Consider the following 27,973-nt stretch of genomic DNA (forward strand, 5'->3'; position numbering starts at 1 on the left):
CTAACAGACACTGAGAAATTCTTCAAAATGCAGTGGCTCCTCAGTGAGAGGCGGTTGTAAGGAATAAGATGCAAAGAGGCCAGCAGTGCTGAGACCTGGCCAAAAAGCGATCTGAGAGGCCACTGGGCTCCTGGCTAGAGGCTGCCGCTAGAGCTACATGTCTCATCTTCCTGATGTGAGAGAGAGGGGTACAGAGATGGAGAGAGGACGCTGATGCCTACCCTGGTCTAGCTGAGAAGGCGTCGCTGATGCCCACCCTGGTCTAGCTGAGAAGGCAGTCCTTAGGTCTCAGGGAGGGTGGAAAGAGGCTGGGGCTTGAGTTAGTCCCGCTATTTGCTTTCAGCACAAAGAGACAAGTCCTGGCCTGTTTTAGGTTTGGGGGTGGAGAGGTCAGTCTATTTGGCAGAATCTAAATTAGTAAAGAAATGCTTCTGATCTCAGGTTCATGTTCCCTGTGTCTTAATGATCCCTTCAAAGGGCACTTACTTACTTACTTACCAACCAAACACATGGGACTGGTCATAGCCAGATTTTTATTCAGGAAACTGCCCTTCCTGCAGCCCTTCCCTAACAGAGCAGAATGATTCCTAATAACAGAGAACGAATGCTCCTTTGTTTCGTTTCAGTTGCTTAGTTTGTTGGGTTGAGTTGTTTAGTTGTAAGAGCTGATGTACAGCCAGTGCCAGGCCTGTGCCAAGGCTTTAGTTCCAATGTTCCTGCTATCCACTCAACAGTGGCCTCGCTCACTCAAAGGTCAGCTTACCAAATGACCACGAGACCTAGAAGATATGTACGGTGACCAGATCAGAAGCTTGCTATCTCATGCCCCCACCCAGGGCTACAAAACAGGGCTGAAAGGGGTCTTTCTTCACCCTGAAACAGTTTTTGCTGCATCTGACTTTAAAATATCACACTCTCACAAATACTCCTAGAAAAAGAAAAGAAACAGTTCCTGTGATAATAATCAAACTATAGATCTCAAAACGGAAGTAGACAACAACGGGCGTGACCCTGGGTGGAAATATTGGGACTCAGTCTCATGGTCCCAAGAGATTCCAATCTGCTTCTGAAAGAAACGATTTCTGTATGATGCCATCTGGGTTTACAGAAAGAGGGCCACTAGAACAAAATCTGGCTGTAGGTGAAGATCCAACTAACGGGATTGTCACACCAGCCAGCCTTCGGGAAGAGGTTCCTTTTCGTGGAGTATGACACTCAGTGATGTATCAGGATCTAAAAAGTAGATGTCTCCAGAACAGACTTCCTATAGCCTTTCACTGAGAATCCAGAACAATCTTTTTCATTTTTCCATGTATTCATTCCCTCCCCTACCCTGGAAAAGCGGCAGCTTTTAGTGGTTAATTGTCAGCTAAAAATCTAGAGAATAACTCTCAGCGAGTTCTCTTAATAGCCACAATTCTCATCTAATTTCCTTGGCTGACTGCAATATTTAAAGGGCTGGCTGTTTTTGACATGTTCCTACAATGCCTCTCGGAAAATCAATGTAGTGACATTTTACGTAATTATATTGGGGTTTTCTTCCAATTTAGCACTTAATTCTTCTCTCTCTGATCCTTTTACCCCCCTAGGAAGACCAGCAATAATCCTAATGCACACTGTAGACCTGGTGGCTGCAGGGCACTGGCGGTCTGGGGAGGGGCCGCAGTATGAGAATGCGCTGCGGCTGGCTGTGTGGGTGACACTGGCTAAGAATGCAAAGGCAAAGGGGCATCGCACTCTAAAAGTTTCTAGAAGAAAACGAACAAGAACACCTTATTTTTTAAAAAAAGAAAAAGACAATTACACAACAAGAACATCAGTGAAAGCGATTGTCTCCTGGAAAAAGCTGACCAGTGTGTCTGATCTCCCTGGGTTAAAGCACATGGCACGAAAATCTCCTCGTTGGCATCTGAAGAGAGGGAGAGAGCATGTGGCTGGGCACAGACAAGAGAAACTGAAGTCCTGGCTCCCGGGAGGCCGCTTCCCAGTCGGCTGCATGCAAAGGATTTCAGCATGTGGGCTGCCACCTCTGAACACCACACAGAAACTACATGAGAAATTAAGCCAGAGAACTACCTCAAATGTGGAAACCAAGCCTGAAAATGTGCAGTGAAAACATATGGGTCTCACTCCAACAAAACGTCTTTTAAACATTAGACTCCACAAATGGTCTCTTTGGTTTGATAGGGGATGTCTGCCCTTGCCGAGAGTCTCGGGACAGCTGCCTGTACAGGTTGTCCTGGTATGCCTGAGCCACAGGTAGAGTCCGAGCAACCTTCACATCGGGATAGGAGGAGGCCTGGCTGACTCGCTCCAAGAGGTCTCCGCGAGACCCGTTAGCCAGCATCCCATGGGGGCTGTAATAATCATCCTCCAGCAAATGGCCATTCTGTGCATTGTTGGTTTTGTTATAAAAGGCAATGTTGCTGATGGATGATGGTGGACTGAAGGACTCGGGCTGAGGCAGGTTGCCTGGAGACGTGGGACTGAGGACGGTGTCCACGGATGACACTGCCCAGGTCCGATTCTGCTGGTGGAGGTGGGGGTACTGCTGAGTCCGCGCTGTTTTATCTATGATCCCCATGAATGGTGTGGTCCTGGATCGGGTGGGCTCACTGGGGTAACCTCCTTGAGTTGGAGACACTGGTGACAGCTCGTCACATGACCTCTCATATGCGGGTTTCAGTGGGATCTCCATTTGCTGGATGGAAGAAGATGGCCGGAAGGTTGGAGTTAGGTTGGAGGTGGAGGAGATACTATTGCTAGATGGAGAGAAGCGAAGGCCCACACTTTGGGAATGCAGCAATGGCCTGGGAGTTGGTGGGTGCGGTTTGATTTCGTTAGGGTTGACGCTGATAGGTCTTCTGATTAAATGCGACACATCAGGGGAACCTAGTTGGCTGGAGGAGCGCTCCAGATCTAGTTTTGAGTGACAGACTGGGTAATAGGATGCTGACTGGCTGCGTCCGATCTGTGGTGTCTGGCTGTATCTCACGCCACCTCGGTATGCTGAGGAAGGTCGCTGTGGAAGATCCTCTTTGGTCAATCCTCCGTGCTGACAGATGGCGCCTGCACTCAGGCTGGCTTGGACATGCTGCACCGGCCTCCCATCCCCTACAATTCCCCCAATTGACCCTTGATAAACCAACCGGCTCTGGCTGACTCCTATGTCTCCTTGTGAAGACTGGTATTTACTGGCCATTGAATGGGCTACTTGGCCATAGGCTCCTGTGGGGATGACAGTGCTTGAATGGACCGCTGGGCTGGGCTGGTTACTTCTCACAATCTGGGCCTTGGCAGGCTGTAGCCTGAGCCCTTGCTGGGGAACTGCCACAGGGAGCTGAGGCATCTGGTAGGGCCGCTGGGCCATTTTGGATAATGGAGATTTGGGTCTGCCAGGAAGCTGACTGACATTTGTTTCCTGCTGATAGCGCACGGGTGAACCAGACTGGGATCTATAGACACTCATACTTTCAGCTGGAGGGCTGGCCCGATACTGAGGGCCTCTCCGGAGAGGAGAAGGGGGAGGGCTTGGGTATTCTTTGCCCTGTCCTCCCACAGGAGGGGGGCTGAAACGGTATGATCCTCCCTGATGAGCTGGGGAAGTGTGTGGTGGGCTAGGCCTGTAATGTGAGTTCTGATGAGTTGGAGAAAGGGCAGGTGAGGTGGACTGATAGGTCTGTCTAGTGGGAGAGCCTACAGAACTACTGGACCGGAAGTCAAAAACCTGATGAGAGCCAAGAGGTGAGCTGGAGATGTAGGCTGAGTCCCGATGCGGGGGAGAGGAGGGTGGGCTCTGGATGACCGGGAGCCCCTGGCTGGGCCGGGCCTCTGTCTGGAGGCCGATGGAAACATTTTCAACATCCTGTTCCAGGTACTCCTCCTCGAATATATCCTGTACAGAGTATATGTCTTCATGCTGTGGTTCAGGTTCTACTTCTTCCGGCAACTGTTGCTGAGGCTGCGGTGGCGGCGGCGGTGGTGGTGGCTGCTGTGGCTGCTGCATCTGTCTGCACTCTTCTTCCACTCTCAGCAGAAGTCTCTGGATCTCACGGTTGTTGGGACACAGCTTGATGGCCTCGTTCAGGTCCTCTAAGGCTGCTGCGAACTGTCTGCTTGACAAAACGTGAACACAGGAACTGGAATTATTCTGAATCCAGAGAAATCACCAAGAGCTGAGAACATGGTCACTATCTCAGAGAGCTGTGGTGGCGTCTGTGGGAGTCTGGGGTGTTTCGGTTTAGTTGGATTTATAGGGAAGGAAACAGGAAGACTCATTCTGGAAGAGTCCGAATGATTCCCTAACCCATTCGGCCTCCATCTTCCTTCTGGCCTCTCTGGGAATAGTGGAGAAATGCCCCATTGTGTCAGTCCAGCCAGGCCCTTCGGGAAGTTGTTTTGGTGCCCAAACACACACCAGGCAGTATGAGAGTTGGGTGGGGTTGTCATTTACAGGGTCACTGTCAAGTAGCTTAGGAACAAAAATAACTACATATTTAAAAATCTTGCTGATCAAGCAGAAATTTTTCTTTATATTCCCAATATTTTAGCTCCAAATTTCAGGCCTGTACTACACTAGGCAAGAACCCTGTCCTCTGCCCTTTCTGACCCTCATCTCTCAGAATTGCTGTGTCTCCATTTGCTCTATCAAAGTGGGGCAGGCATTAGGTTTGCTGACTAGGCCACTTGGGGCTGGAGCTGAGCTGACTCCAAGGAGACTCTAATTTACAAATGAAGAAATGAACTGTCAGAGACATTCCCATCTTCTCTACTAATATCACCTGACAGGGGCAACTGGCCTTGTGAAAAAGGAACTATCCAGAGGGAAGGAGAATTTGAGTCAGGTTTCTGTGAGGACTTCGTTACCCCAGCTAGATAAGAGTGCGATCACTGCCACCACCATCACTAGCCTCAACCTGGGTGTGATTTTCAGGACCATATGCCCCTGGTCATAGCAATGAACCTGAAGCAGTTCTTTCTCATGCAGCTGGGGAGAAGGAGGGCAGGAGGCGTAAGAGACAGTGACAAGTTACACAAAGATCACTGATGGCAGCTTCTAGGTTCTTCTGGGGGCTTTTCTGCCAAGGGGCCAAACTACAGCAGATGGGCACGAGGAATGTGGAATGGTGTTCTCTTGGGTCCTTTCCATCCTGGCAGCAAGGACCTCCTGACTCTGTGTGTGTGTGGTGGGTGATGGTTTAGGTGGAAGGGGGTCTGATGCCACCAGACTTGAGGAGAGCCCCAGAAGGGAGACTAACTAACCCGAGATTCCTCAAACGCCTATGGGAGAAGGAAGAGGAACCTGTGATGTTACGTGAACCATCCTACTTTCCCCTCTAAACGGGGTGGGGTGCTCTGCTTAAGTGATTTCTTTAAGTCACCATTGTTTCTTTATGCTAGCTGCTCTGGGGGTTGAAAAATGCCTGAGATACGGCAGAGGCTTCTTGGAAGAAGCTGCCATTCTCCAGTGAAAAAGTGTTTTTCTCCCAAAGTGAAACATTCGTGGTCTCCACAGCCCAGCAGATTTGCCGATCTCGAGCTGAGGGCTGTGCTATGGGAGCCATCCCCAAAGCTTGGCCCTGACAGTTCTCAAGGACAGAGATGTATTTGGGTACATATGCCCCAGGGTGGCCGACGCTGCCTTGGCCATATTTTCAGAAAAGAGACCTCTTGCTTTCACCCTCTCTCTCTCTCCTCACCTGCTGCTGCGTTTTGCCCTTGCTCTCGCATAGTAAGCTTCATAAGATTTCGGTTTCAGCTCCAGGGCCTTAGTAGCAAATTCCTCCGCCATTCCAAAATCCTGTCATTACAATAGGTGTGCAAATGAGTCATTGATGAGATACCAAAAATAGACAACTTGGGAATAAAACAAATTATTTGTACATTTTTTGACATTCATGGATGGAACGCCTGGGACACTAGACGTGCCTGACATGGCTCTAGCCGTGGGGCCTGTGGACTGAAAGTTCCTTCTGCCTTTGTCCTGTATAGCCCTGCAACTGCTCACTGGACTTTATCTGCCCAGAATATTAAAATAGTTTTAATTTTCCCTCTTTTTGCCTTTCTGATAAAGTTCTCAGCCCGGAAGCCAAACACCAACCCTTTCCAGTGAAGCTCCTGAAGTTTTCCATGCATGTAGGAGGCAAACGCACACATGTCCACACTTCGCGTGGACCCTGGTCTGAGCCCCACACCTTCCTACTACACACACTACACTTTGGCTTTCTAAGGGACAGGTGAGAAGGTGTCCTGTAAAGTCCAGGAGGATGACATCTGTAAAGGAAACTGCACTGACTACGGAGACTAGAGGGAGAGGGGTTGTCAGACTGACTTGGGTTCAATTCTCTGACCAGCTTCATAACCCCCGAGTGTATGGTGTATTTTCTCATCCATACCTACCCCAGAGGTAGGATCAAGTGTGATACAGTATTTAAGACCCCTGCTCAGTTCCTGGCACATAGTAGGTGCTCATTAATTATCATTTTCTTTCTATTTCACAGAGCCTTCTCTGATCTGTTCCTTTTCTTAACTGGTTCCTTACTTAAGAAAGACTTAAAAATAAAACAAAACAAGAGAAGACCCTGGCTGTGACTGAGGTCTGTGCTCTCCCTAGAGGAACATGCTCATAGGGATGTCATTCCTAAGAACCCCTGGGAACAGCGACTGTGGGGTGGGGTGGGGAACAACGCTGACTAGGCAGCCTATGGTTTTTAGTATTCCCTTAAATACTAAGCTAAAAGAGAAGGTTTTCCCCTTCTTTTAGTGTCAAAGCCACAGTATAGCATGGTAGCCTCTGGTTATAGTCATGAGTCCTAAGGCAGAAAACAAGGCCTTGGGCAGAACAAAGGCCCTGGGGCATAGGTAAAAAAAATTTTTAAAAGTTGATGGGAAATCCTCTACCTAAGCAGACGTCTGGTGTTTGGCACAGTATTGGCCCAGGAGGTGATTAACAACCACTTCTGAACAAATGTGGAGCTAGAAAGAATTTCAGCTTTTATGGGTCACCCTCTATCCCTGCTCTGCTTCCAGCCTTATCTTTTTATTTGTTCTTTTGGGACCATCATTATTCCTAAAAATATGAGGGCATTTTAAAAAAGTCTATTATTTGGTAGGGAAAAGAGATCAGTGGGTTGGCAGCAACTTCTGAGCTTTGCCTCATCCTCATCGGCTGGTGCCAGGGGAGGCCTCGGTGCTGTTCCTTTCATTTCACAGGAGACCCCACGAGTATGAAAACCTGTCTCCCGAGACCGCCACCTTCTCCCTTCCCGGGGTTGGGGGGCCTCTTCCACATCCCCACTTCCCTCGGCACCCTGGAGCAACTCTGCCTCCGAGGGTCATGGCTGTGTTCTCTGAGACAGTCAGGTTTAACTCAGGCTCCGAGTATCATGGCCGTGTTCTCTGAGACAGTCAGGTTTAACTGTGCCTCCGAGGGCCATGGCCATGTTCTCTGAGACAGTCAGGTTTAACTCAGGCTCCTTCTGGTGTCAGGGTTTAGGGTCTAGAATGGATGATCTAAAGGTTACACACACAAATCTTTCTGGAAGATCCCTGGCCATGAGGTTTAAATCTTGCTTCTGTCCAGCTGAGTTTTTAATTGATCAATACGTCTGTTTGGCTTGGATTATTTTTATCTCCTGAGGAACTGTGAGACCTCAGGCTGGTGGATGTCAGACTCCTGACACAATCTTAGCTATTTCCAAAACCTGAGAGAGGGTTCTTGGCTTGGAGTGTCTTTATGTTAAAGGGCAGTGGCTGAGGGAGCAGTGTCTGGGGACATCTGAGATGGGTCTGCAAGGTAGGCAGGAAGGACCACGGCTTACCAGGGAGACGATAAAGGTCCAGGGGGAGTTCTGAGATTCCCTCTAGGACAAGAAGGGACATAAGCATGCTAGGATACAAAGATGAGGAAAGAGGCAAAAAGTTCAATAGCCTCAGAAATTAAACCTTCAAGACCATGGTCCAAGCCCTCTTCTTAGCCCTTCTTCAAATGACAAGGGAATATACCTGAGAGTAATGACTACAATTCGTATCTAATTGCAACTGGAATTCTAGTGACCACTGCTCTCACATTTTCCCAAAGACCAGAACACTGACTTGGTGGTATGGGGGTGGGAAAGATGGTATTCTCATCACTTTCAGTGAAATTGTGAACATTCAGAAAGCTGCAAAGTACTCGCAGCATTAATTTCTTTACAGTTTGAGATACAGATTGTACTTAGACTTGATTTCTTTCAAATTGCAAATGTCAGTGCTCTGTGAAGGACAACCAAGTTCCAAATGGGGCAGAGGAGGATTTCAGGGGCCTGGTAAAAGCTAGTGAGTGACATGGGCTATCAGCTTCCAGGATTGCAGAAAGGAGTTGGGATGACAGGGACTTACGTTCATTTTCCTGCGACATCGAGAGAGGTTGAGGAGGAGAGACACCTTTAGTTCCCGGAAAGTTTTCAAGTCCTCACCAAACCCTTCTCTAGGGAACTTCTTCAGGGCGTACTGGTAGCGCTGGGCAGCTTCCTTTACTTTACCTTTCTAATGGGAGCACAAGATGGCGAAACACACAGTTGGTCTGCTGAACAGCTGAGGAAGTGTGGTCCCCACTCCCTTCCTCTTCTCAGCAGCTGTTACTCAGGGCTAACCCTCCCAAATGCCAGCCTAGAGAGGAGTTCTGGCCCTGATGGTGAGGGCAGAAGGGTCTAGTCTTTTCTATAGGAAACTCGCCTGGCAGGAAAGGCAAGGTTGAGGGGATGCCCAAGATACAAGCCAGGGAGACAAAGCCTGGGCAAATGGAAGGCCCTGGACCCTGACTTCCCAACTGGATTCCGAAGAGGCTGACCATGCTCATTTCAAAGTTCCTTTGCTCTCTAGAACACATATGACTTCCTAGTCCCAAGCACTCCAAAGTTATTACTTCCTCCTTAATTTCTGGCTTGTCTGGAGAACTGTTTTTTCGGTCTGACGCTCCACCTGGCCAGCCCTCTAGAAGTCACTCTCTTCCTCACGAAGGATGTGGGAGCTAAAGCAGTTTAGCGGTTGCTTCCCTAATCTCATGGCATAAAATAATACCAGTCAGTGTTCCCCATTTTTGGAAAAGGCATGGAGTAGGGTGGCAGTAGAAAAGTGAAGTTTAGAGTTTGTGATTCCATCTGATGTTGCAGGAGGGATTATCCAAGATGAAGTAAATCTATGACCAATTTAGAGACCTGGCCACGGCAACCTTGAACTTTTCTTCCACTTTGTATCTGAAAATCTGTAAGCTGAGACCAGAAAGAAGCAGGCAGCATCTCCCACCCCTTTAGCTGATCTTTATCCGCTCTATTCCTTCTCTATAGTTACAACTCCACAGGGATCCCAGTCTTTTACTTTTCCCTTAGCACCATTCACTAAGGAGAGATTTGGAGTCTTTCAAGGTAGAATTCTGAGGGGAACAATAATGGCACTGCATATTTTCATTAAGAGGACTCCCTGCCTCTGAATACCAGAAGTTATGCTATAACCAGGACATAATCTGAGGGTAATGCCATTGTGAAGTCCATAAATATGACATCTAGGGTAATGAGGACATTCTTTGAAGTCACGTAAAATCAAGGTTGGGCCAGGGCTTAAGCTTCCTGAAAGCCCGAGAGTCCTAGATTACCATGACTCATTCAAAGGGTACTTAGAAGATAGAATTCTGCTCCTAGGAACTTGTACACTCCTGACACAGGTGAGAACAATATGCTTCACAACTATTTTTCCTTATCTTTTAGTCCTGGGGAAGTGTCAGTGATGCCTGCTGCCAAAAACTGGGTTGGATTTGTATGAAGCTTCGGGACAGGGTAATCCAACTGATCCAGTGCGATGACTTTGACATGTAATAGACCAAGGAGTTCATCTGTGTCAGGGTATGGAGCCTTCAGCTTGGACTGTGAGTATAGAGACTCCACAGTTTTTGTTATTGTTGTCATTCAGTGAATGATTTCAAACAAATCTTATAATTGCTATTTGTCTTGGTTTCCTTATCTTATTCAAGGATGCTGATAAGCTATTGTTACTATATACTTTTTAATCTACGTATATATTATGACATATGAAAGCTAGGATCAACATACTGGAAACAGCTATACTACATAATTTTACTTTGACTTATCTTATGAGTTTCCAGATCCTACCTAACAGATTCCATGTAAAAATTGACAAAACCACCGGTCAGTGACCAGGCGAAACCAGGGCTTTAGGTTGATCAGCTGCAGGCAAGTACAGGCTACTCTTGCCCTCTTGGTAAGGCAGAACCCCAGGATCCCCCACATATGAGGCCATCACTGAGGAACAGTATTTTCCCTTTGCCTCTACACAAAGGATGAGAATTATCAAGACTTTGGAAAATTCTACACGTGGAAAACAGTCAGTGGCTGTTCTGAAGAAACTGTGTCCCTCCCTCCCCTCACCTTATAAAACATGTCCCCCTCTTCCATCAGCTTGCTCAACAGGATGATCATGATGTCTGGCTTGGAGGTGGCCATCGCCCATGTGGCTGGACCTGTAGTGTACAGGATGCATGATGGGTAAAAAACTCATACAATGTAAGGGTGGTAGGAAGCTAGGTGAAAAAAATACCCTGGGGGAATTTCTGCTGAGAGAACAACTTGCTCCACAATTAGTACCTCATCTTTTAGACCTGGGAGTATTTTAGTAACTCCCACTGCCAAGAAGCTGCATTGGATTTGTATTCACCTTAAAATAAGAATACTGGAACCATGTGAGCCTGCCCCACGCGAGGGCAGCAAAGCCTGCGTGCTGCATGTGGGCAGGCAATGGCTCAGTTTGGAATTATTTTAAATAAGGAAATTGGGAGAAAGGATTTATATTAAACATTACCACAGGATTTGAAAAGTCCAAAAAGGGTAATTTATTTTGGATTTGGAACTCAAAACCCCCAGATGTTTAGCCTCTTAACTTTAAAATATGTACTCTGCAGAAGGGAAACCATTGATAACTCTAAAGGTTCCCTTCAATGATAAGTACCAACTAGGACTCCCCGGGATTCACTTTGAAGCAGGAGCACAGTTCGAATGTCAATCAGATATGAAACAAACCAACATTACTGAGGATGACTTTACCCACAAAAAGAAAGAAAAGGTTAAATTGATTAGTTTACAAATGCCTGAATTATTTACAAACTATGCTTTTCAAGGTTAGTTATCAAAAGTTCAAGTTATTCTCTACAACAGTCATTAAAAAAAATCTTCTTTTAAGGTGAAGTAAATTAAAAGATTAGAGGTGTAGGGAACTCATGCAGGCTAAACCAAAGAGGAGAAGGCAAAGCTGACCAAGCCATCAGACCACGCCTGATGCTGACAGCGGTGAAATATACCTCGTGGGCGACTCGGTAACGTCTGACAACCTTCAAAGAAAGGAGAAAACAAAAAGTTGTAGGAGAGGAAAAAAAAATGGATGAAGGTGAAAAAAAAAAAAGAAGGAAAAAGCAGCAGTGAGAGGCAGGCAGCACAAAGCCAGCATATCAGCCAACCCTCGTCTATAGGTCTGTGGGCTTGGGGAGCAGCTGGGACAGCGGCAGCAGGGACTTGAGTCTGAAGCACATTCAGAGCAAGGGAAAGCAAAGGCTCACGGCAGTGCAGAGATCCAGGATGCTGACAGAGTGGGGCTGGAACAGAGGCAGTGCTGAGAGGTGCTTAAGGCCAGAGCAGCCTCCTGGCTAAGGCTACAAGGGACATGGTAGAGAACCATGTGGTTCTGGACACAGGGGACTGCAGACCACAGCTCAGATGGCGCTTTCCCTGGGCCAAGAGCCTCTCTGTTCACTTGGACAATAATTGGGCCAGGGAGGAGGGGGAACTATATACACTCACACCAAATACCCAGGGCAGCCAGACCACTGGACCAGTCTGGCCCCTGGGCACAGATGGCCAACACCCTCTTCCCTTCTCCTACCTATCTTGGCTCCTTTCTTCAGAAGAGTGACAACAACAGAAGTGTTCCGGCACCCCACTGCCCTATCCAAAGGGCGCATTCCACTGTAGTCAACGTGCTCGATCATGGCCCCATGATCTACCAGGAACTGGACCTAGGACATGGATCAAGCAGAGCAGTTAGGACAGGCGTAATGGCTCAGCACTGCTCCACTGAAGGCTCTGGCTGCTGCCTGCCCTTTTTCAACTGCTGGCCTACCCCAGGCTATTCTGTCATAGTATTTCAGGCCTTAGCTATATTCTTGATCTTTAATAGCATTTTGAATATTCTTGCTCTCTAGCAAGTATAGATCTGAGAACTCTGTATCAGCAATCATCAATACATCACTCCACTTTCAACCCCAGGTAGTATGGATGGAGAACAGCCCCTCTCTCTGCTCTCTTGAGGCTTGTTTAAAGGTACTTACCACCTCAGCATCGCCATAGAAAGCTGCCAGATCCAGTGGGGTACGGCCATTCTTGTCAGCATGGTCTGTGGCAGCTCCGTTATCCACCAGAGAACGTACTACTGAGAGATGGCCCTTCAAACAAGCCCAGCTGAGGGCTGTCAATCCTTCTTTGTCCATAAGAGCAATGGAGGCACCTGCAAAGGCAAGTGATGGCACAGGGCTGAGGAGACATGGAATCGCACAGCAGGAGGGGAGGTGCGCTGAAGGGGCATGCTCCTCCAAAGAACACCACTCGTTTCTGGACTATTTCCATTTTAAGACTGATTCTGGTATGCCAGTTGTATCTTAAGTGTTAAAAGTTCATCCTACAAGCTTTCAATAAAACAGATTCCAGTCGTTTTACTGAATATTCAGGGTCATCCACAGTCTATTCCTAATTACTCTCTATACCTGTTTTATTATTTCCCTGTGAGAATCCTCCACTTCGGCCAAATGGATGTGCTCACTGCCTCTCGGATCTCCCGTCAATCCTCCCGCATCCTCACTCTGCCTCTCGGATCTCCCGTCAATCCCCCTGCATCCTGACTTCCTCACTCTTGGTCATGCTGCTCCATGTGTGGAAGAGCTTTTCTTCCCCCATGACTTGCCTCACTTCTTCTCATTCTCTAGGAACTATCTCCTTCCTCCTGCCTCTAAGAAGCTTCTCACAGTTCACTGCTACCTCATCTTAAGTATGCTTAACATAAGTCAACTTATTCCATTATTTATCTATTTTTTTGTATCCTATTTGCATGTAATAAATTCTCAATGAGCATTTTCTTCTTATTCTTTTTTTTGAGATGGAGTCTTGCTCTGTTGCCCTGGCTGGAGTGCAGTGGCCCAATCTTGGCTCACTGCAAACTTCACCTCCTGGGTTCAGACAATTCTTCTGCCTCAGCCTCCTAAGTAGCTGGGATTAAAGGCATGCACCACCATGCCTGGCTAATTTTTATATTTTTAGTAGAGATGGGTTTCACCATGTTGGCCAGGCTGGTCTTGAACTCCTGACCTCAAGTGATCCACCTGCCTCGGCCTTCACTGCACCAGAGCTCAGTGCACGTTTTCTGAACTGAGCAGAAGCCTTCCATTGATAACAGTGCTAACTCCTTGAGACAGTCTCATCAAATAGGAGCCCAGGACATGTTTGTCACTGATCACAATGCCAGGGCCCCTTCTCCCTCCCCAGGTGAGGGAAATAAACACGAGAGGACACTGAGCCCAGGCCACGAAAGAAATCTAGAGTTTAATCTAATAAAGTTAAATTCATAGAATCAAAGAATAAAATGGTGGTTACCAGAAACTAGGAGATGGGGAGGATTGGAGAGATGTTGGTCAAAGACACAAAATTCACTTAGAAAGAAGAATAAGTTCAAGAGATCTACGGTACTAGTTATTAACTAGTACACTAAATCTACTCTATAGTTAACTATAGTCATAGTGATAGTTAATAACAATACATACTTGAAAATTGCTATGAAAGTACATTTTAAGTGTTTTCGCCAGAAGAAAAAAGATAAGTGTGTAAGGTAATGCACACATTAAGTAGCTTGATTTAGCCATTCCACAATGTATACATATACAGCTGGAGTATCCCTAATCTGAAAATCTGAAATCAGAAACGCTCCACAATCTGAACCTTTTTGAGCACCAACATGACACTCAAAGGAAATACTCATTGCAGCATTTTGGATTTCACATTTTTGGATTAGAAATGCTCAACCAGTAAGTATAATGCAAATAGTTCAAAAGGCAAAAAATAAAATCCCAACAGAAGCGTTTCAGATAAGCGATATATAACCAAGCATTTCAGATAAGGGATATACAGCCTGCATCAAAACATCATGTTGTACACCATAAATACTGTTCCTTTTTATGGTTAGATATGTTTAGCTACACAAATACCACTGTGTTACAACTGTTTACAGTAAGTCAGTGCAGCAATACGCTGTACAGGTTTGTAGCCTAGGAGCACCCGGCTATACTATACAGCCTAGGTGTGTAGTAGGCTATACCATCTAGGTTTGTGTAAATGCACTCTATGACGTTTACAAATGACAAAATCACCTAAGGACACAATTCTTGGAATGCATTTCTCTGAACATATCCTCGTCGTTAAGCGATACATAACTGCATATACCATTTTTACTTGTCAATTAAAAAAATAAATATTTGGCTGGGTACAGTAACTCACACCTATAATCCCAGCACTTTTGGAGGCCGAGGTGGGAGGACTGCTTGAGGCCAGAAATCTGAGACCAGCCTGGGCAACATGGTGAGACTCTGTCTCTACAAAAAACTAAAAAATTAGCCACGTGTGGTGGTGTGAGCCTGTAGTCTTAGCTACCAGGAAGGCTGAGATGGGAGGATGAGATGGGAGGATCGCTTGAGCCCAGGGGTTCCAGGCTTTGGTGAGCTATGATCAGGCTACTGCACTCCAGCCTGGGTGATGGAGTGAGACCTTGCCTCTAAAAAAAAGACAAAAACAAAAAACAAAAAACAAATACAAATAAAATAAACAAGAAATTCAGAGTTTAAACTACTCAGCCTTATTCAATAACTCCATCTCCACTTTTAAATTCTCCACCCACCCTTTCATATTGTGGATCTATTTCCCTTCAACATTTCTATTTTCACTTGAAAGGATCAAGCATACTTCACATGCTGTTTTGTAATCAGTCTAAACTCCAATATACATTTGGTTCTTAAGGCCCAGAATGTAAGGCCTTTGATGGTAAGAAGCGTATCATTTACTTGCTAGAAGAGTACCTAAGACAACTCTTTTCACACAGTAGGCATGTCATATTTAACTACATCAGAGATCAACTTACTGCACCGGGACACTTGGCTGCCCCCTCAGCTGGACAGGATTCAGATGTCAGCTCAAGCTTAGGACCTGCCACAGCAGGCTCAGGGTTTACTCAGCAGTTATCTAGCCTATCACCTTTGCATCTCTGGAGGTCAGTAGAGTCTGTGGTTTCCCACAGGAGGATGAAAAGCTGGAAGGGACCATACCTTAATCCTGAGGAGAGCCATTTATGTAATGGTATAGTTTGCAATTAAAACACTGACTCTAATATGGAATAAGTTTAAATACAGAAGAGAATCCAAGGCGTTTTCTCAGATGCAACATCTATAAATTTCCTGGACAAAGTACCCAGTGGTGGAAAAAGTAGGATAAGAAAGTTTTGGATGTATATTACAGATGAACTGACTTTTCCAAAGACAAGGAAAGAGAAGAAATTAAAAGGAGATACATATGAAACAAATCCATAATATGTTAAATACTTCCAAAATCCAATTTGTAATCTTCCTCTTCTCTCTTTTCTTTCTCATGCAGTTAATGAAATCACAATTCTCCCAAATGTCCGTCTTACAACTCTGGAGTTATCTTTAGCTCTTCTATCCTTATTTCCTACATCTAATCAGACTTCATATCCAAAATACCTCTTACACATAGCCCTTTTTTGTTCTATTCTGAAAGCTACTGTCCTTGGGTTAGGACCTCATTATGCCTCATATGTTCCATTACAATGGCGTCCTAACTGATCTCCTGGCTTCTTTATCAAATCTGCTGTTCACATACTGCCAGAGTGATTGTTTTTAAAGCATAACTCTGCCATCAATTCCTTATTTAAAATTTTTTAAAGCCTCCCCAGATTCCTTTAGAATTAAGTCCAGATTCTTGTAACTTGGTCCTTTCCCATTTCCATATACCTTTCCAATTTTATTTTCCGTAGTCCCCTTACACTTTACTAGACAGCTTGCATATTTCTCCAAACCTGTCACTCCTCTTTGGCCTTTCATTTATGTTACTTCCTCTCCCTAAATACAGAACCTTTTTCCTCTTCAAATTTCAAAGTCTGTCCTAGTCTAACTCAAAGGACGCCTGTATCAAAGCACTCAGGATTCTCCGCTTTTTAAGGCATTTTTCTTTGTTTCATCTCTTCCTTGCCATGTGGCAAACCTATAATGTTATAGACCCTTTGAGGGCACAGGTTATAGTGTATTAATTAAAAAAATCAGAACCACTCATAGTTCCTAGTATAGTGTTCTGGTAATAACATAGCCTATATAAATCTTTGTTGAATTCATTAATCCTCTCATTTAAGTGTGGAAAAAAATGAAACAGTCCAAAGATGAAAATGTCTTCACTGGTAAGGGAGAACAAATACCTGGAATCTATGGCTACGGAGCCTCTACTGGCACATGACAGGTACTTTGCAGCTATCTAAAGGTTATCAGTGGCTCAAGAGTTCTTGCCTCTTTCAGTGGGCTTGGTTTATTCTGGAATATTTACTCCGGACACATCTTATCTTGAGAATCTAGGCACATCCTTCCTCCTCCCTGCTTCCCCAGCAGAACGAAGACAGATATCATGAAGCCAAATTTCTTTGGTAGTTTATATGGGGAAGGTAAGAGCCATTTCGCATCCTGTAAGAGCAACTATCTGATTCTGACCCAGCCTTGAGTCTGAGTCTGTGGAAAAAAATCTTACTTGAGGGATACAGCTAAAGATCCAATAAGTCTCTGACTGAGCTGTAGTTTGCAATCTTAGAAGAAACCTAATTTCTTCCTAATTAAACTACCCTCAGCTGCTCTGGCCTAGGCATAATTCTTCAGGAGGTTGGTTTCCTTGAAGCAAAGTACATGTGCTTGTGGATATAATTACAGACATTGGGGTGCAGTTTACTAACAGTGGAGGCTAATTGGAATGGCTGCCTCTGCCTCTTGCTTCAAGCAAATGCTCAAGCTCCACTAGATGGCACTGCAGAGTCACCAGTGATGAGCTTTTTCTACTACAGAGGTCCACCATCAGCAGCCACCGTTACGCACAGGTGATGGAGGTCACAGCAACCAATAGGAGCCTGATGTGCTTTATGATGGTGGTGTGATCACCATCTCCTTTAACTTATTTCCCATTCACCAGGAATTTGTGGATGTTGGTAAGTGTCAAAAGGAATTTATTACAACAGGGTAATAATCTTGATCCCCCAAATAGGATCCCACAGTCAGCAGGGGTCTTCACTGGCATTTGCCTCCTTTGAATTCAAGAAAAATATTAGTTGTGCAGGCTTACAAAAGAATTGATAAAGTCAAAACACAATCCCCGGAAGATGAACATTTATTGAGTATATATTTTTTAAAAATCAAAGTTTGGAGACTACTGATCTGAATGAGAATTTAGAATATGTTAATTTCATTTAAATCCCTCAAGTCATAAAGAAATAGAGTATCAGAGTTAGAAGCATTACACCGAATACAAGAGGGGAGGAGATAGCCTTTCATTTTCCAACGAACTGGATTAATATCTGTTCTTAGCATCTCCTGGGATCCATTGCTGGAAATCATGAGTTCACCAGGTAATTATGGACACTGGCCAGCCAGCTCTAGCATCCCAAGACTAACCTTGTGCAAGTAGAAAGTCCACAGTTCCTAGATGGCCTTCGGAAGCAGCCATCATCAGGGGAGTGCGGCCCTGCTTGTCTGCCATGTTGACATCAGCTCCATGGGTGAGTAAAAGATCAACAATCTGCAAGTGCAGAGAAACAGGGACCGATTAGCCCAAAGAAGAGCTGCTGAGAAGACACGTGCATACTATCTCTTACTCTGTAGGAATTCCTACTGCTGTATGAGTCATCCATGTATCTTTCCACTCCCCCCTGTAAGTACCTGTATAGTCCCAGTACCATGTGATTTAATCTCTAACTCTCTTAGGGACAGCCAAATGAGAAGGATTCAACTCTCCGTGTCTGACCCAGCTACTAAGTGAAAAAGAACTTAACAAAGGTCAAGATGTAGGATTAAACAATCCCATAGTGGAGGTTCCAACATAAATCACTCCTTTATTGCCCTCTAGTGGTTGCAAATCTGCCTGCAGTTAATACTTGGAACTGAACTGAACATCATCAAGTGACTCTGATAACTCTTAAGGGCTGTTTGGCTTCTACAGCCTTTTTTCTATTGAAATACTTCTGAAGATTATTATCAGTGTGCTTTCCTTTCCATCCTGAGTGTATAAATTAACATTTATCCAGAATCCAAACATCTGAAAGGATTGTGTCATTAGAATTTGCATTCGCTGTATTTTCTTTTAGTAAGTCTCAGACATCTGCAAGTAAGTGATAAGCAGAAGTCTGCTGAGAAATGAACCTTCCAAGGAGTCTTTGGATACTGTGAAATGTGAGAAGGAGGTCACTCTATTACCAGGACAAAAGTAGTTAGTCCTTCTATACAATCTGTATCAAGTGATGGTTTTGAATGTTAACTGTTGTATTCTCAATTAACCAGAATATTCATAACAAACGTCCAAGTCCTCAAACCTGATCACTGCTGGGTAACCCAAACTTTACTTGTGATCATTTTGCTCTGTGCATCAGAATTCCTCACCTAGAACTCAGTCCTGCCTGAGGGACTGGAAGCAGTCACCCGGCTTACCTGCCAGTGGCCCTGGCGCACTGTGCTGAATAGTGGCACTGCCCCTCGGCGGTTTGGCTGGGCCACTGCCGCCCCTTGTTCCAAGAGCAAACGGCACACCTCCAGTTTGCCCCTTCCGGCTGCAGCTGTTAGGGCTAAGGGCAGAGAACAAAGATTGAGGATAGGTGGTTCTTGTCCTCTCCAGCGCTCCATGTTAAATGTGACATATCCCTGTGTTTCATTAATGTAATTGCTACTTTACTTCTAAGAATAATGATTTTTGCCACCTTTTCCATAAAGAAAAGTTCTAAAGAAAAATAATGAATAAAGACACATTTAAATTGCCTCACAATATTTGGGGACAATAATAATAATAATAAATCTATTGAAAATTCACCTTTAATCAAACTCACTTGGTTTCATTTTTCCTCACAAGACTGTCTTCTCTGCTTTGGTCTACGTCTCGTTTGGTGCCTCTTCCTAGCTACAAACTTTCTGTTAGTCTACGTGTGGGTGGAATCTAAAGACAAGAGTCTTTGCAGAGATTAAAAGTTTTTTTTTAATTTATTTTTATTTTTATTTTTTTTTAATAATTAGCTGGGAACTACCTCCAGCCAAGCTCTACCCCTGGGCTTTTAAGCCTAGAGAACCAAAGTTAGGAATTGCAGTCCAAGGTCTTGGGCCAGTTTTCATTCTTTTTCTTCATTAGTTGATACAGAAGTTTCTGGTACATTTGCAATCATTTTTTATATAAGGATTAGAATGATTCAAGGTAGCAGTCTTAACGATGTGAGAAGAGGTATGACATTTTTCTTCTGAATATAAAATAATGAAGTCACAGGTAAAAATAGCTACAGTGAGTTTAAGAGACACATTAGGAAAAAAACAGAAACGTTCTTCTTTTTGTGCTGCTGTCCACTGACAACATGATCTCTGATACAAAGGAGATTTTAAGAACGCCTATTTTGTCCTCAGAGTATCATTTCAACAGCAGAAAGAGGAGTTTGGAGATATGAAGTCTATCTTTTAACAAATATGTATTTGTTTCATTTAACCATGGGATCTCAGGTGCACAAGTCTATTGTTTTAAAAAATGAGGGGTATGGAGGATGGAAACAGAACATGTAGGAGTTATACTTCATTTTATAGAAAGAGGATAAATTTCCAAATTTATCCAAATTTCCAAATTGACTTAAAAAATTGATGTAGTAATCAGCAGGTTCTTCTTTTATTATGGCCTCCTAACTCCAGTAACAAACCAGAAAATGATAATATTTGGCAGGCACAGATACTGCACTTTGCAAACTTTAAAACGTATTCAGAGAAGCAAATAAAATTTACATCAAATGGACATCTGCATTCATTTCCACGTAAGTGCAAATTATGGCATTTTGTCTCTGGACTTGGCCAAATTTATCCACCACTGAGTCATATGCAAAATGAAAACTACCTGTAATTTCTGCAAATATAAACCTTCAAGTAACATCTTCCTTCCTTCTGCAAGGATAAGAAGGACTTATCAAGTAAAATGTGGTAATTTTAGAAGATACATGCACTCTTAAACCAGTTATATCTATGGCTTGTCTTATGTGTATTTTCAATTTTAGTTGGAACTGACATTGGCATTTCTTTTCAGTTCCTTACAGGAGGGCAGTGGCATCTGAGGTGAGAGTCATTTCCAACCCTGAGTGGATGAGCTCATCAGGTGTTAATGGCTATAATTATTTACTGGACAAAGAAGTTTTATCTCTTGTTTTTTAAATATAAGTGATGTTCCCTCTTTCTCAAGTCCATATTTCTAATAGGTTAGAAAACAAATTGTGAGTTCTATATATGGGTCAGAACACAAGAGTAGTTTAATAATTTGACTGGATAGGCACTTATTAGGAACCATAAGAATTATCTCAGTGCATAAAACAAACCATTTGGAAAATTTCTAACCCACATTCTGAACCCGTTTAGTTACTAGGTTGATAAGGTTGCAGCAAACCTCTGTATGTGAGGGGGCCAAATACATTATTTTTCACAAAAGAACTTACAGCATCCTAGAGAAAATATACACAGTATTTCAGAATCAAGCCTCTCACTAATGATGCCAGTTCACAGAACACATCTGAATATTCACAACCAGTGCCCATCTGGAAAGCCATACTGTCCAGTCTGACAATTCTATTGCTCTGGCTGCCCCATTTCTCCCCACTGGATAACACATTTATATATGAGGGAATGTTCCATTTGGCCTTTCCCTTGTTGTATCATCTCTGTTGTTTAGGTTATGATGTCATTTGGCAGCAACCTTCAGCAGATAGCTGGACGTGGTTATTAACACAGCTGGCCAATTTCATCTCAGAACAACACAACTATGTAAAATGGAATCTGGGCTTTTCAAAATCCAAGAGCAAGGAGTTGTACGGCTGGATTTTATATGAGATTTATCGAAAACTGTTAAAACTTTCTAAAACAAAGGAGATGAAGGTAAAGCCAATTCTATAAAACACCAAACTGCAAACAGAGCAGTTAGGAGCCAACTTTCTTCCTAAAAGAGCAGTAACAGAATTTGTTCCCTGGCTTGTCAGCATCTGACGAGATGATTTGACAGAAATGGTCTTTTTTCAATGGGAAACATCTAAGGAGTTGGAAGAGGCAGACAGGATGTAGCTCAGAGTTGGGGAAACAGCCAGAGTCTGCCTGGATGGGATGCTGACACTAAAGAGAATGCAGAGATGCACATGACTCTTTCATCTACTTTCAACCTTGGAAGAGTCCAGCACAGACAGGTCATGTAAGATCAAGGGGTGGGGGAGGAGGGGGAAGTGGCTGGGGAGAAATAAACTGATCACTGCTATTCAAAATAACATTAATAAAACATTTATTGAGCTATATGTCAGACACTGCTCTCAAAGAACTCATGGTTGAGTAAGGAAACAGACGAATATGTTAATATAGAATGTGACATGCACAATGGAGATATGTCCTTGGTATGAGGGAGGGCACAGAGGAAGAGGTTTCTGAATAAAGGCACTGAGGGGAAAACAACATGTTTACTGTTATTGGAGTTACTGGAGAAGACAGGCAATATATGAGGCTGGAGATTATTACTGGTCTTTTTATGCTACATTAAAGGACTTAATCCTACAAGTAGTAAATGAAGGTCAGAAAGCAGCAAAGTGACACAAACAGACTATGGCTTAAAAAGATCATTTTGGCTGAAGTCTGAGAGATGTATCACAAAAGGGTGAGGCTAGAGGCAGAAGCTCAATTAGGAGGTAGCTGCAATAATCTAGGCAAAAGATGATGAGGGCAGGAATTAAAGGAATCTAGTAAGTTTATTTTGTAAACTCTGGTTTCTTTTTGGGGCCATGTATTTTCAGGGTTGGCCTCCAGAGTTGCTAGAAGCTCTCAGTGCTGGTCCTGGTCTGTGCCCACAACATAAGGGAGAGGAGGGTGTGGTGAACAATCTTGTCACCTTGTTTGCTTTTCTTCTGTGGTGTTCCATAAGAAGTCTGTGAAAACTCTATGGGATGGGAGGGGGTCAGCAGATAGTGAAAGCTGGATGTAAGATGATGACATCTGGAAAGATAAAGAAGCTGCAAATGGAAGATGAAAGCAACCAGGATACTCTAGTGATCTGCCTTCAGAAAATCTAATATGTAAAAATCACATCCCAATTAATATTCTAAGATTCACTTTCTCCCTCTACATTTTAACATCTCTGAAATTGGAATGCATCTTACAATTAATGTGATAATAAAGAATCGTGTCAGTATAGTTGGCAGAAATTGTTTGTTTTTGTAGTGGCACATAAAATAATGGCTACATAGTTTCTTAAAGTTAATGGTGTCTTAGATTTGATAGAGTAAGTGATACATATTATGGGAAATATCATGACCATTGTATTTTCCTTAGGTTAAAAATTGTCACTTAGGTCCTGGTTGCAGATATGAGCCCCCACCAACTAGCTTTGGGTCACAGACTACTTTTATATGTGAAAATACGTATAAGATTTTGTCAAGGGAGGAAGCATCATTATTCAATAGGTCATTATAAAATTTAAACGATCATGTGCTATAAGTTAGAAAGGCACATGTATGTTTAATAAACATCACTGTAGATAGAACAGTAAATCAAAGTCCATTCTATACTAGTGATGAGTTGTAGGGTCATTGTCACACAATAAACATTATTTTCCAGAATTTTTTCTGAAATAAAATAATTTTTCATGGATATAGAAATTGTATTACAGCCAGGCACGGTGGCTCACGCCTGTAACCCTAGCACTTTGGGAGGCTGAGGTGGGGAGATCACCTGAGGTCAAGGGTTCAAGACCAGCCTGGCCAACATGGCGAAACCCCATCTTTACTAAAAATACAAAGAAAAAAAATTAGGTGTAGTGGTGCACGCCTGTAATCCCAGCTACTCGGGAGGCTGAGGCAGGAGAATCACTTGAACCCAGGAGGCAGAGGTTGCAGTGAGCCGAGATTGTGTCACAGCACTCCAGCGTGGGGGACAGAGTGAGACTTCGTCTCAAAAAAAAGACAAAAAAAAAGAAATCATATTACAAATAAATTTCATCTTAACTCATGTTTAAGTAGCTCTTTATGTTTATAATATTATAATTATATTGCATATATGCATAAGTCAAACACAACACAATTCTGATTACAAGCAAACACATGAAGTTTTGATTTTTTAAAATCTTGAGATATGGTACATATGTACAAAATTCACTGCAAAAATTTATTGTATACTTTAAGGAATGAAATATTTAAAAAATCCTGAGGCCATGAAATTTTATCTAATAAGAAATTCATGTCAATAAAAATAAGTCCTCCATTTAATTCATGCCCTTCTTGAACATTTTAAAGGATATCTTTCAAGTACACCATTAGAATGTGTTTGATATTCATCGCTATGACTATTAGTCTTGTAATTTCTATTCATTATTACCATGGGGACATGACTCTTTTTGCTGCTGTCAGTGGTTACACCGCCATGCCCTTGGCAACAAAGGGTCTGCTGGAGATGTGGCAACACTGTGTTGGAGAAGGCTGACACCAACATGTCCCTCCTGCAGCTCTAGGTCCCACGCATATGCATACGCCAGAGTGGCTGATGTCCTGCCCAGTTCCTTCCCCTCAGCCTGTCCTCTGGCTTCCCTCAGAGTGGGGCTCCAGAGACAGCAGCTGTTTCCAGCTGTACACTTTTCTTTAATCTGTCATGGACTCTTAAGCTGCAGCTGCCAGGCATCTGCTCCCTTTGGATCTTACAAAAGGAGGGATTATTCGAGAAGCAAATTCCTGAGTTTTGGACCATTCCACATGATGTTAAAGAAGTCAGGAAATGTGTGTAAGACTTTGTCACGAGAAGAAATGCCACAATAGGTCTTTATAAATTTTAAATGAGTTCAAGCACCTCTTATTTTTAATAACACTCTTATCCTAATCCAAATGCATACCCTTCTTGTTTAGTAAAATATTCTCCCTAAATTGGCCATCTCAATATTGGTCTACTTCTCCTGGAAAATATGACACATATCTGGGGTTACTCTATAGTTTTCATTGCCCTGGTTTCATAAAAACACATCCAAGGTTACTAATGTTTCTCCAGATGCTGCAGTTGAGACTTGGAGGGAAGACAACAATCATTTCCTGCAAAGGCCACAAGGAAGAGGCTTCTGTTTGCATTGTAAGTACCGAATGATACAGAAACTGATTTGCTACAGACCAACAGGAACTGCATGAGGCTGGGCCCTCATTGTGCATCCAGATAGCAACTTTACTTATAATGTATTGGATTGTGTCAGATACCACGCTACCACAGTAACATTTGGTTAAGCCAAAGGTGCGGGTGAAAATTTAACATCCCGGTTAACAAATGCAAGGGGAAAGAGTTATTGTGATGGGAGAAATATTTATTCCTAACTACTACAAGGATCACATAAAAAGGAGACAGGCCACAATTATTTTCTGCTCTGGTTTGGCACATTGTAAGGTAACTTTCAGTCTTCTAAAAATATTTGGAAACGAGAGGGAAAAAGTTTTGTTTGAAAGAAGACTCTGGTGCAAAGAGGATGGAGAATTCACAGGGAAAGAGGATTGAAAGAGGAAAATTGCTTGACTATTTAGTTTGGCTGAATCAGTCTCCATTACAAAAGCCTGAGACAGAAGACGGCCAAACGTATGCCAGGGAAAAAAAAAGGGGGCAAGATTCGAGAGTCCACACAAACACAACACATTCTTGAGGGCAACGTCCATGAGAGGTACCTGTCTCTCCCCAGAGACTGTCAAAGCTGTTGATCTGTGCTCGCTCTACTTCCTCTTCATCTTTTTCTGGAAGATCAAGTAGGTAGGAGACAATCTGAAACAAGAAGTTGTGTCAGCTCAAACTTCAGGTGGAAAACTATGCTATTGACACTAGCCTGTGAGGTTTGGAAGATGCTTGGATGATCCAAGTATCACTAAATCTCTTGCACACAAAAGGAATCAGAATTGACTGTCCTAATAAAGAAACCCACAGCTTCCATGATGAGCATTTGTCTTATCAGGTATGGTTTACACATTTCTCCAGAATGCAATTCACTTATATAGCATGTGATTTTTAAAAAAATTACATATTCTTCATATTTAAGTTAAAGAAGCAATCCTTCCTCCTCCCTATAAAAAAGCCATAGAAAATAAGTATGAGAAAACTGAGGGCCTGTTTTTCTTTCTTTCTTTTTTTTTTGAGACAGGGTCTCGTTCTGTCACCCAGACTGGAGTGCAGTAATGTGTTCATGACTCACTGCAGTCTTGACCTCCCAGGCTCAAGCAATCTTTGCACTTCAGCCTCCGGATTAGCTGGGACTACAGGCATGCACCACCACACCTGGCTAATTAAAAAAGTTTTTTGTTTTTTTTTTTTCCAGAGACGGGGGTCTTGCCATGTTGTCCAGGGTGGTCTTGAACTCCTGGCGTAAAGTGATTCTCCTGCCTTGGTCTCCCAAAGTGCTGGGATTACAGGTGTGAGCCACTGCACCTGGCCCTGTATTTCCTCAGAGTAAAGTGATTATCTTCCTTTTTCCTCTCAGATGTATAAGGACTGTTCTGGAACTAGTAAAGGGAGAAAAATCTCTAAACACAACGAAAAGTGACAGTTCTGTTTCTGGGAATTTGACTGAACAGGGTTAAAAAACTTCCCATAGATGATACAAATTTAATATTACTTAACACTCCCTTGGTGACATGTCAGCTCAGTTGATATGGTAGCTGTTTTGATGATTATCCCATGCTTGCACTGGCCCATGTAAGCTGACTGTTAAATTCTCAGAAATTCTGAAAGCCAGTTGTTTATTAGAAATCAAATAGCAATTAAATAAACATTAAAAACAAAGGTTAAAGAATACTCAAATCTCGCAACTTCCTATTATTTAACTATATCTTACTATTATCTCTGCTGTTGAGGTTAATTTATATTGATTGTGCATGTCTGCATGGTGGGAATATTACACCACAATGTGCTACTGTGCATCTTCTCTCATCTTTGTTTCAGTGATGTCACATTGGTAGCTTGAAATTGGCTATGATGGGAGTATTTACACCCTTGAAACTGGCAAACACTATAAATCAGGGCTTCATGTAGTGCTAAAGCTGAAAGGGGATTCAGTTCAATAAATATAGTTCGTATGTGGATGAGAAGTAGTTTACTACAGTAGATCACATATCAGGTTTAACGGCAATACAGTTATTGACAAAAGAGCAAACTGGGATGCAGCTCCATTTGTCAAACTGGTTATAAGTTACAACCACAGGTTAGCTACAAATTTGGCAAAAATAAACAAAAGCATTCAATTAAGAGTATTATATAGTTCATTATTATTTGTAAGTTGTGTGCAACATATTCTTTTTGTTTGTTTGTTTTGAGATGGAGTTCGCTCTTGTCGCCCAGGCTGGAGTACAATGGCATGATCTCAGCTCACTGCAACCTCTGCCTCCCGGGTTCAGGTAATTCTCCTGTCTCAGCCTCCCGAGTAGCTGGGATTACAGGTGCCTACTGTAATCGTGCCACGTCCGACTAATTTTTGTATTTTTAGTACAGATGGGGTTTCACTACGTTGGCCAGGTTGGTCTCAAACTTCTGACCTCAGGTGATCTGCCTGCCTTGGCCTCCCAAAGTGCTGGGATTACAGGCATGAGCCACCGCGCCCAGCCTTTTTTTTTTTTTTTTTTTTTTAATTATTTCAACTTTTATTGTAGATTCAAGGGCAGTGAATGTACAGGTTCGTTTCATGGTGTACTGGATGATGCCGAGGTTTGGGACACAAATGTTCCCATCACCCGGTAGTGAGGATAACAACAGTTTTTCAACCCTTTCCCCTTCCTCTCCCCTCCCAGTAGTCCCCAGTGTCTACTGTTGCCTCTTTATGTCCGTGAGTACTCAATGTTTAGCTCTCACTTATCAATGAGAACATGTGGTATTTGGTTTTCTGTTCCTGTATTAATTCACTTAGGATATTGGCCTTCAGTTGCATCCATGTTGCTGCAAAGGACATGATTTTGTTCTTTTTATGGCTGTGTAGTATTCCATGGAAACACATTCTGTCAGTAAACTTTATAAAAAACGTATGCACACACACACAAACACACATCCCTGTTCCACCCCACACCCCTCTTCAGGGTTGGTTGTTAAACATTTCCTAGCACACTACCAATTCCCTACATTTGCCACTATTATTGTTACTATCATTAATAAATAAACTGTATAATGTTTAACAGTTTACCAAGCATCCCTTATAACAGCCTTGTATAAAGGAGTTTATTAGCTTCACTTTGCTGATGGGAAACTAAACTTCTAAGAGATTAGGTAAATTGTTCAAGGGCTAGAGTTAAGGAGTAGCAAGGCTGGGACTCAAACCTGGTCCTTCTGAGATTCTAAATGTTATGCTGTTCCTGTGCCACATTATCTAACCATGTGACTACACCTCAGTAATTCATCTCTTTGAGCCTTGGTGCCACTGTCTGTTAAACAGGGAGGAAAACATGGAGAATAATTAGATACTTTCCATGGTCCTTTCCAACTCGCACCTTTCTATACCTATAATTTGAGGGACCTTGGCATTTGAGTAAAGTGCTTCATGGAGTTTAATCTCCTTATTATTCAGAGCAGCAATCACGAATTCACATTAATTTAGCT

The 27,973-nt window shown here is 43.2% G+C and overlaps 1 protein-coding gene across 6 annotated transcripts in view; it reads right to left on the bottom strand.

Moving 5' to 3' along the window:
- Positions 1–1,757: 1,757 nt before the first annotated feature.
- The window catches only part of TANC2 (tetratricopeptide repeat, ankyrin repeat and coiled-coil containing 2), a 484,030-nt gene continuing 457,814 nt past the window's right edge, over positions 1,758–27,973 (bottom strand). For 5 of the 6 annotated variants that reach the window (XM_030800293.1, XM_012497692.2, XM_030800291.1 and 2 more), the window contains 10 exons: positions 25,069–25,162; positions 18,827–18,960; positions 17,798–17,921; positions 12,371–12,546; positions 11,926–12,058; positions 11,348–11,377; positions 10,422–10,513; positions 8,380–8,526; positions 5,700–5,800; positions 1,758–4,112 (listed from right to left, as the gene is read on the bottom strand). In XM_030800293.1, coding sequence (XP_030656153.1) covers positions 2,147–4,112; positions 5,700–5,800; positions 8,380–8,526; positions 10,422–10,513; positions 11,348–11,377; positions 11,926–12,058; positions 12,371–12,546; positions 17,798–17,921; positions 18,827–18,960; positions 25,069–25,162 — 2,997 coding nt within the window. In that variant the 3' untranslated portion in view covers positions 1,758–2,146. The remainder of the gene's footprint in view (positions 4,113–5,699; positions 5,801–8,379; positions 8,527–10,421; positions 10,514–11,347; positions 11,378–11,925; positions 12,059–12,370; positions 12,547–17,797; positions 17,922–18,826; positions 18,961–25,068; positions 25,163–27,973) is intronic. The other variant, XM_030800292.1, reaches the window with a different exon arrangement.

The sequence above is a fragment of the Nomascus leucogenys genome, chromosome 19 (assembly GCF_006542625.1).
Source record: "Nomascus leucogenys isolate Asia chromosome 19, Asia_NLE_v1, whole genome shotgun sequence".
Taxonomy (NCBI): Eukaryota; Metazoa; Chordata; class Mammalia; order Primates; family Hylobatidae; genus Nomascus; species Nomascus leucogenys.